Source organism: Heliangelus exortis, chromosome 17 (assembly GCF_036169615.1).
Source record: "Heliangelus exortis chromosome 17, bHelExo1.hap1, whole genome shotgun sequence".
Classification (NCBI taxonomy): domain Eukaryota; kingdom Metazoa; phylum Chordata; class Aves; order Apodiformes; family Trochilidae; genus Heliangelus; species Heliangelus exortis.
In genome coordinates, this window is record NC_092438.1 from 12061359 (window position 1) to 12071374 (window position 10016).

General features: G+C 46.8%; 1 protein-coding gene across 2 annotated transcripts in view; it reads left to right on the forward strand.

Annotated features, from left to right (window-relative positions):
* Positions 1–10002, forward strand: part of IFT140 (intraflagellar transport 140) — a 58543-nt gene extending 48541 nt beyond the window's left edge. For both annotated transcript variants that reach the window (XM_071761165.1, XM_071761164.1), the window contains 12 exons: positions 1150–1327; positions 4033–4223; positions 5531–5626; positions 5986–6118; positions 6201–6344; positions 6764–6892; positions 7092–7274; positions 7377–7583; positions 8155–8367; positions 8451–8617; positions 9258–9399; positions 9539–10002. In XM_071761165.1, coding sequence (XP_071617266.1) covers positions 1150–1327; positions 4033–4223; positions 5531–5626; positions 5986–6118; positions 6201–6344; positions 6764–6892; positions 7092–7274; positions 7377–7583; positions 8155–8367; positions 8451–8617; positions 9258–9399; positions 9539–9742 — 1987 coding nt within the window. In that variant the 3' untranslated portion in view covers positions 9743–10002. The remainder of the gene's footprint in view (positions 1–1149; positions 1328–4032; positions 4224–5530; positions 5627–5985; positions 6119–6200; positions 6345–6763; positions 6893–7091; positions 7275–7376; positions 7584–8154; positions 8368–8450; positions 8618–9257; positions 9400–9538) is intronic.
* The last annotated feature ends 14 nt before the right edge of the window (positions 10003–10016 follow it).

Below are 10016 nucleotides of genomic sequence, written 5' to 3' on the forward strand. Positions count from 1 at the left end.
TGAAAAATTTATACCAGTGGTACTTGCAAATAAAGGATGCTCTAATTGTAAAGGGGATTAGAAAAAGCCTTTTTTCCCTGCCTTCCTCTATGTGTTTGAGAGCATGTTGTGTCTCATCTGCTTCCCGGTTAGTCACTTTCCCCTGTTTGTGCAGGGCTTTCCCACAGCAACTGGGAAGAGAAAAACATTTTGATCATGGGAAAACTGGAAGGAGATTTGTTTGCAGATGCAAGAGCTGAAGAACATTCCTTTTTTCCCCTCTGATTTTGTAGTTTTGAAAAGTATTCTGTGCTATGGTGGTGGGAAGCATGTGGACCATACTTGTGAGTCTCACACGCTGAAAAAAACCCCCAAACATTGAATGCTGGTGGTTTCTAGCAGCCAGACATATTGCCTTTCACTCTGAAGAGCCTTAAATGTCAGTAGGATCTATGAAAGTCTTTCCTTGTCACTCCATGTGATGGTCACCTGTGACATCCTTCTGCTGAGACCTGGTGTTTCTGCAGGGGAACATGGACAGTCCCTGTCTCTCTCTTGACAGGGGAGTTTGCAGTGTTGAGTGCAAGCTCTTAGCCCTGAGTTCTCATTGCAAACCTTTTTTGTGTGTGTGCCATTTTTTAGGCAAGTTTTGCATGAGAACATGATATTTTGGTCAGTTGTTCCCTATGCATCATTCCCAGAGCTGAGTGCAGCTCTGCCAGCTGTCCCATGTTGGAAGTGTGCAGGACAGCAGCAGGACATTCACTGTGTAAGGTTGATGTGTATCAGACCTTTTTTCCAAGTCTTAATTTTGATTTATGGGCATGGATGTGGGGGTATTGTATCTGGCTTTGTGTTGCAGCTACAGCAAGAAGATGGGTGGGTGTAAGGTGTGTGTGCAAACACAACTGCTCTGGATGGACGTGGTTGTAGAACAAACCCTGCAGTATTTCCCTGAGGCTGTGGTCATTCAGCTCCAAATTAACCTTATATTTGAGGCCTGTTTCTCTCCCTCTTCAGTCTCCCCACAGCAACTGGAATCTCCTGGTTACATCCAGTGTACTGATGGTTCTCCCTTTCCCACTCTTTCCTTGCATCTGACCTGCTCAATACCCAAGCCCTAAGGGTGACACTGTAACACCTCTCCTTTTTTTTCCCCATTTCCCACAGTGAGGCTGTCTGGGAGAACATGGCTCGCATGTGTGTGAGGACCCAGAGGCTTGATGTTGCCAAAATCTGCCTTGGAAACATGGGACATGCCAGAGGAGTCAAGGCCCTGAGAGATGCTGAACAGGAACCCGAGCACGAGGCCAGAGTGGCCATGCTGGCTATGCAGCTGGGCATGCTGGTAACCCCCCAACCTCACCTCTCTGGGAATGTTCACCCCATTAGCCAGGCACAAAAAATGGGAAAAAAAAACTTGGAAGAGAATAAAACCTCTTGCCAGGTTTCCAGGGAGTGATGAAGTTCTGAGGGGAAAGGTGGTGGATTCCCCCACTTTGGAAAGTTTGAAGTCTCAGCTCGACGGGGTGCTGAGACATCTCATAGAAACAATAGTATTAGAAAGGTTGGACCAGGTGGTCCTAGAAGTCCCCTCCAACCTGACATTTTGGGATTCTGTGAATTATTTCCCTGAAGCTGAGTTTCTATCCTAGGGAAATCAGTGTCTCCTGCAGCCTTGCCCAGCCCCGTGCTGCAGGATTCCTGTGTGACACCCATCAGGGGCTCCCCTCAGCACCAGCCACTCAGCCACCCCCTGAGCCCTTTTGGTCCTCCTCAAAGAGCAGATGAGAGTGAGCGTGGCAGGATCTGATGCCTGGAAATCAGGGTACCATAAACAAAATAATTTGTCTGTTCTCTTAACTGCTGTGCAGGGCTTGGGTGGCAGTTTCACTCCCCTTCGAAAAATTGCTGAAAGAAATGGCTGAATGAGGGAAACATCTTTTATGGATGGTTTATGTGGGAAGCATTAAACAGAAATACTGTTGTCCCAGGGCATAATTCTTTCAAGTTTAATCATTTGAGATTTGACTGGATTTAAAAAAAAAAAAAATCTAAAAAAAACTAAAAGTATTCTAGCTGAAATGTTTCAACAAACAGTTGAAGGCCCAGCGTGGGAAACACAAGTTCCATCCTGACATGTTTGTTTGCAGAGTGAAAGGCTAAAGCTGTGTTCTGCCAGGGAACCAGGGCTAGCTTCAGGCACTGAGGCTGTGGAGGCAAACTGGACCTTCCCTGTGGGGTCAGAGAGCTTTGGAGAGTCAGATTTGCTCTTTGGGCTGTCCCAGGGATGCTTTACTACAGTCACCCAGATTTCCATCCCAGCTTCTCCCATGGTGGGAGAATTAACTTGCCTGGACCCAGCACAAGATGTGGTCAGACTCTTCTCCCCATCATCTGGTGAGTGGGGCAGCTGTCCCTTGGACCTAGATCTGGAGCCCAGCCTGGCAGCAAACACAAACCAGAACAGACCTTGTGTTTCTCATGGGGCTTTTTTGTAGTCTGAGCCCACTCTGTTGGTTACCAACAGAACTGAGATCTACCATGGGTTTGAGACCAACATTATCATGTGGATTGCAAACTGTCCAGAGCAGAGCTGAGTGGGATGAACTGTAGGAGCATGTGTTCCACTCAGTTCATCTTTATTTAATGGCTTCCTCAGGCATCTAAGAAAAGCAGAGGTTTTTAATTTGGGGACCAGAACAAATTCAGGTCTATGATGTGTGAGAGAAAAACTGGGGAATGAAAATTGATGAAATACCCCACAGTTCACAGGAAATCACAAATTAGATGGAAAATGGCAAGGTGCTAGCACAGCAAAAATCCTTTTTGGGCTGCCTTTGAGGAGACATCACATCCTGGGGCTTTGATTTGGAAACATCTGTCTGCATTTGTTGCAGCTACAGCTGGAAGGTTGACTTCCACCCTGGAGTATCTCATTACAAGAAAAAAACATTGACAAACTGGAAGAAGTTGAGAGAAAATCAAAGCAAATTGTTAAGCTCTTGGAAAGATTTCACAGGAAAGGAAGTAGTAAAGATAGCCAAATAATTAGAATTTGGCTTCAGGAGGTGTTTAGCAATCTACAACGGAGTATAAATGCTAGAGAGATAGAGTAACTATTCTGAGTTAAAGCAAAGAATAAAAGGAAAATTCAAACCAAATGTCTGGAAAAGTTTCCTGGCAGAGAAAGCTCCGAGGCTGAAAAGAGTCAGTACTTCTTTTGGATACTGAGATCTAGCTGGAGAGGTGGAGAGGAATGAATGCAGTTCTGTTGCTCTTTTTCATCTCCTGCAGAATCACAGTGCAGGCATCTTCAACCTCTACTTTCTATGCTTTTCTGAATTGGAAACAAGAAGAGACAAAAATTCTTTTTCTGTCTTGGACAGATAATCTCGATTTACTAAATATAGTGTCCAGCTAGACAGCAGTTGGGTGGAGCAGGAAAATGCTCTTTCCACATGAGTACCTCTCAAAACATAAAAATAATACTTCCAAACTTGTTCATCCCTTGTGCCAGCATCAGCAAAATCCTTCTGCTCCAATTGTCAAATGAGTAACGTTTATTTTCACAAGTGGGCTTTAGGTGTCCATGCACAGCCTTGCCACCTCTGAGCTCTGCTTGGAGGTCCAGGGGGTCCCCTGGCACAGAACACCTTCTTGTCAAAACCCCTCCTGCCTCTGACCTTCTTCTGGAGCTCAGGTCTCCCCTTTCTGAAGTGGTTTATGCTCCTGATGGCAGAGTTTGATGGCTGATGGCTTCCTCCTGTCACCTATAGTTGATACTGTGCAGTAAGTGCCAAGATCCCAGAGCTTTCCTTGTTTTCCCCTAAACATCCTGTTGCTCAGGAACATGCTAAACCAGGCGATATAGGTAGGTATATTCGGGCAGGTATATTCAGTTGGTTAACCCCACCTTGGCTGGTTGATTCTTCCTCTAATTGCATGACAACGACCAGCACTTGTCACCTCCCCCTAGGCGCAGAGCCCCCTCTGAAAGACCCCTGGGAAGCGCTGGTGGGACCTCACCAGGCGTTTCTCTGCTTCCCCCAGGAGGATGCAGAGCATCTCTACAAGGCTTGCGAGCGCTACGACCTCCTCAACAAGTTCTACCAAGCCTCCAACCAGTGGCAGAAAGCGATCGAAACGGCAGAAACTCAGGACCGGCTCCACCTCCGCACCACCCACCACAACTACGCCAAGTACCTGGAGGCCACCGGCCAGCAGGGCCCCGCACTCACCCAGTAAGCACCAGCACGGGGGAGAGGGGGTTGGAGCCTTCTTCTGGAGGCAGGGTGAGGAGGATGTCTGCTGGTGACTACTCATAACTGATTGAAGTCTTTTCCTGTTTCTGGTGCTTTCTATCTCGTGGAGTAAAAGTATTGTCACAGCAGCTTCCCAGCAGCTTCCCAGGCAGCTGGAGCTTCACATCAGGAAGGTTAAGTGTCTTCTCAGGGCCAGTAGTTGAACCCCATGAATATCCAGTCCTTTTCCATGACAAAACCACTTGTTTACTTCTCCTGAGAGTCCCAACACAACTGTTGTGGCAGAATTTAGTCTGACTTGGGTGCTACAGGCACCTGGTCCTCTCCTGTGACTGATGAGTCACTGGAGAAGTTAAGGGAGGTGGTTTTGGAATGTGCTGTATTTGTTGTTTGAAATCTTGAGTTCGTATGAGTTTTACTGCATGAAGCCTCAAAGTATAGTAGCAATAGTAGTAATTATAATTATAATTATGAAGAAGGGACTGTTTGCAAGGGTCTGAAGTGATAGGATGAGGGGCAATGGCTTTAAATTAGAGAAGAGCAGATTTAGGTTGGATGTTAGGATCAAGTTCTTTACCATGAGGGCAGTGGAAAAAAGGTTGCCCAGGGAGGCAGTTGAGGCCTCATCCCTGGAGATGTTCAAGGTGAGGCTCAATGAGGTTCTGAGCAACCTGATCTTATTGAAGATATCCCTCCTGTCTGCAGGGGGTTGGACTGGATGACCTTGAGAGGTTCCTTCCAACCCAAATTACTGTATGGTTCTATGATTCTATAATAAGGTTGCATTTGATTGGAGTCACAGCAGAGCTCTGGCCTGAGCATACAGGCCCATTGATGATCATGATGGGCAAGAGGGTGAGGAGAGCCTGCCAGGGGGTGGTGGCATCAGTGCAGTGATCTCCTGGTACTGGAAATGAGCTGAAGCTGCAGTCCATGGCACAGGGACCAGGCAAGAGGAGCCCAGGGCTCTTGCAGCCTTTTCAGCTGTTGCACAGGGTTGTGCTTAATGTTTGGTGAGCTTTCTGGGATAGTTCTTTGAACCATCACTGGCACTTTTAAAGGATTTACTGTTCTGTCCTCACATTGCCTGCCTGATTCCAGGTGCCTTGCAGGACCATTGAACTTTTCATTTTTGATGGTGCTGGCAAAATGCACCCGGGCTTAGAGTGAAGTTAAAAATTCCAAACGGAGCAGTGGCTGTCAAAAAACATTAAATGGATTTGTTAGACAGGAAAGGAGCTAGTAAGGTCCTCATTGCACATCTGCTGTGTTCTTCTCCTCTGCAGCTATGAGAAGTCAGACACACACAGGTTCGAGGTACCCCGAATGTTCTCTGAAGACTTACAAGGCCTGGAGAGCTACGTCAACAAGATGAAAGACAAGTCAGTGCTGTGCTTGTTCCTTCTCCTTGATGGGACTTTCAGGTCTGAAATACAATTGTGAAGAGAACAGAGAAGGAGGAGTATGGATCCTCTCAGCCTCAGTTTCACCCCTTGTGTTATCCATTATGATCCTTGTGCAGGTTTTTAGGGTTATGCTACATCCCACTCCAGAACTGACACATTAGCTGTGTAGGCTGAAATCCCCTGTGCTGCAGACCTCTGAGTGTCACTCTTGAGTTGGATTAAAGCCTCTCTTTGTTCTAAAGAATTGATCTGATCTTGAGTTCAAGATCTCCAAGAGTAAAAAATGCAGCCTCTGGCAGTTCTGGTTACTGCAATTAATACTGTTGCTTTTCTAGGAGCCTGTGGAAGTGGTGGGCTCAGTATCTGGAGAGCCAGTCAGATATGGAATCTGCACTGAAATACTATGCACTGGCTGAGGATTATTTTTCCCTGGTCCGCATCCACTGCTTTCAGGGCAACATTCAGAAGGTAAAGCAGCCTGCTCCCTTCCAGGGAACCCTCATTCCTGGGAGGATCAGGGGCACAAAATAAAGCTGTATTTCTTTTTCAGGCTGCTGAAATAGCAAATGAAACGGGGAACTGGGCAGCATCATACCAGGTGGCCCGCCACTATGAGAGCCAGGGTGAAATCCATTGGGCTGTGCATTTCTACACCAAGGCCAAGGCCTTCAACAATGCCATCCGACTGTGTAAGGTAGGCAGGGGGCAGAGCTGTGTCCCTGAGCAAAGTGGGATCCTCTCCTTAGGCAGCAGAATGAAAGTTGTTTGTGCCCATCCCCTCCTGGGAGACACTGCTTGCTCCTCTGCAGCCCATGGCAAAGATGCTCCTGGCTTCCACCTGCATCTTCTACAAAAGATGTGACACCAAAGGCTTGGTTGGATTTGCTTTATTTTGGTTTTGGTTGCATTTTCATTATTTTCTTGTACAACTCAACAGAAAACTGCCTGGAACAAATGACTGAGGTTGCAGCTCGAAGTTACTTGGGTTGGCTGCAGGTTTCACACGGGGGGCTGGTGGGTGCTGTGTGACAGTATAAAGCTGTAGGCTTGCCAGAAGACACAATTCTGAAATGTTTGCTGCATATCTAGAGCTAAATCTTTACTTTTGAATAGGAGAACAATTTAGATGATCAGCTGATGACCCTGGCTCTTTTGAGCTCTCCAGAAGCCATGATAGAGGCAGCCTGCTATTATGAGGAAAAGGAGGAGCATATGGACAGAGCTGTCATGTTATACCACAAGGTAAAGGTCTTTCTAGTTACAAAGACCAAACTTTAAAGTGAAGCACTTCTTACAGCAAAGGAACACCAAATCCACTGTAGTTTTGACTGCACGTAGTGTTCATCAGTCATTTCTTCATGGGGGGCAATGCTTTATTAGACCCCTCTAGAGTATGCTGTAAACTGATTCTGCAGTGCTTATTCTGGTCTTCATTTTGCAGGCAGGACATTTCTCCAAAGCTCTGGAGCTCGCCTTTGCCACGCAGCAGTTTGAGGCCCTCCAGCTCATTGCTAAGGACCTGGACGGGAACTCAGACCCAGCTCTGCTCGCCCGCTGCTCAGATTTTTTCATTGAACACTCTCAGTATGAGAAGGCAGTGGAGCTGCTGCTGACAGCCAGGAAGGTGAGCTCTGCCTTCTGCTGCTCTGCTCCCTCAGGCACAGCTCAGGAGGAGAAGCATCACTGTCATGTTTGCAACCCCTCACTGCTTTCTCACCCCCATTAGTACCATGAAGCTCTGCAGCTCTGCCTGAAGCAGAACCTGACCATCACAGAGGAGATGGCTGACAAGATGACCGTCTCTACGGACTCTGAGGACCTCTCTGAGGAGTCCAGGAAAGAGCTGCTGGAGCAAATTGGTGACTGCTGCATGAGACAGGGCAATTACCGTGTGGCTGCCAAGAAATACACACAAGCTGGGAACAGGTTAAAGGTCAGTCTGTGCAGGAGCTCAGTGGACAGCAGGCAGATTAATGTAATCAAAGTATTGGCATTTATTGAGAGCAGCAGTAGCCCTTTTACACACACTCAGGCTGATAACACAAGCACATTGCTGATGGGTACAACACATTGTTCACGTGCCACAGGGCACAATCTAACTGGTTAAATACAACTCTGTATGTGCTGTCTGTGCGATGCTTTCCCATCCTGTTATTCTTCTTTTCTGATGCCAACTCCCTTAGCTTTTGCACATAGCTGATCTTTTAATAACCTTGCAGCTGGGCCTCAAGCCCTTAGCTCACTCTGGCTAATGCTAAATAGTCAGGATTGCTCACATGTCCATTTTCTTCCAAAAACTCTCCAACAAGTCTGGATTGGTAGAAAAAAGAGCTGAAGAGGTTGATCCCATGACCTAAGATTTCTCAAAACAAGGGTGTTCTGTGAAGTTCAGTAAATCTTGGAACAGTCTTCACTCTGTAGACCATCCTGATGAGGCTTCCTAGCCATCTTAGCTTGTCTTTTAGCATTCACCATTCTATTTTCTCCCTCCTCCCCACTGCTAGGCTATGAGTGCACTGCTGAAGTCTGGAGACACTGAGAAGATTGTCTTCTTTGCGGGAGTTTCCAGACAGAGAGAGATTTATATAATGGCAGCCAACTATCTGCAGTCACTCGATTGGTGTAAGGACCCTGAGATTATGAAGAAGATCATCACCTTCTACACTAAAGGAAAGGCCTTTGACCTACTGGCAGGTTTCTATGAGGCATGTGCTCAGGTACATCCCCCTTCTGTAATTGCTTAAGGTTTTTGTGTTGACAGCTCAGGAGCAAGACATTAATCTCATTTCTTCTCTTGCAGGTAGAAATTGATGAGTATCAGAACTATGAGAAAGCACTGGGAGCACTGACAGAAGCATGTAAGTGCCTTTCAAAAGCAAAGACAAAAAGCCCTCTGGAGCAGGAAAGTAAACTGGCACATTTGCAGAGGAAGATGACCCTGACAAAGCGATTCATCACTGCTCAAAGGTGAGCTGCAGTATGCAAAACTCATGTCAGAGTTGTCATAAAAGAAGGAAAGCTGTTTTAGTACCTACAGCTTCATAAATCATCTGCAGAGTCTCTTTAAAAGCTGCTGTTATGATTGTCTGGCAGAGAAACCATGGTGTTATTTTTAAAAGTGCTGTTGACATTTAAAGTTGAAAAAGTAACCTGAAATCTAAGCAAGTGCATTGACCAGGGGAAGCTCTGTCAGAAGGGTGATTATGAAACATAACATCTTTCCAGTACCTGAAGGGGCTACAGGAAAGCTGGGGTAGGGCTTTTTGCATGGATGTGTAGTGAGAGGACAAGGGACAATGGTTTAGAACTTGAAGGGGGGATATTTAGGTTGAACATGTGGAGGAAATTGTTTGGTGTGAGGGTGCTGAGCCCCTGGCCCAGGTTGCCCAGAGAAGCTGTGGCTGCCCCATCCCTGGCAGTGTCTCAGCCCAGGTTGGATGGGGCTTGGAGCAACCTGGGCTGTGGGAGGTGTCCCTGCCCATGGAAGGAGTGGCATGGATGAGCTTTAAGGTCCCTTTCTAGGATTCTGGGATCTTCTCTGTTCTTCTCCTGACAAGCTGAACACTCTCCCTTGATTGTTACCAGTTTCCTTTTGCTCTTTCACTAGACTTTACTCTGAACATCCCAACGAAGCAGTCAGAGACTGTGAACTTCTCCTGGCTGAAGAAGAGATTGACAACGCCATCCGTCACGGAGACATCTTGGGATTTCTGGTGGAACACTATGCACGAGTGGAGGAATTCCATCTGGTCAGTTAATTCTTAACTCTTCCAGTCTATCTCCTGTTAAGAGCTCAGCCCTCCAGCAAGGGTGGACACTTTTCACTGGTTTGCTGGGACAATACCACTTACCCCCCCCCCCCCCCCCATGATCTCTGTGCTGCTTCAGGCTCACCGCTACCTGGAAGAGATGCAGAGGAAAATTCCAGCCACAAACCTGAGCTGCTTCGTGGCTCAGGAGAGCATTGAGGCCGTGCAGCGAGGAGTGGGCATTCCTGCCAGCAGAACCCTGGCTGCTCAGCAGCTACACCACAGCAGTATGGAGACCAAGGAGGTGGAAGAAGAAAGGGATGATGAGGTAGAGGACCCTTGACAATTTAAGAGTTACCAAACACAAAGTTGATCTCATTGCCAGGTCACCAGCTGTGGCCTCGTTAGGGGTCACACCCCAATTACTGCTGTTAGAAGCAGTTGTTAAATGGTTGTTACTAAGACATTTATTTTTCCTGTTTGACTGTACAAGCAACAGTACTGAGGTTAAAATATTAGCTCAAACACTACAGAAAAAGTGTGTATCCTGTAATGAAGCTGTTTTTTCAGTGTTTTAATAAATTTGAGGGAAAAATAACCCAGCCAGAATTGTATGT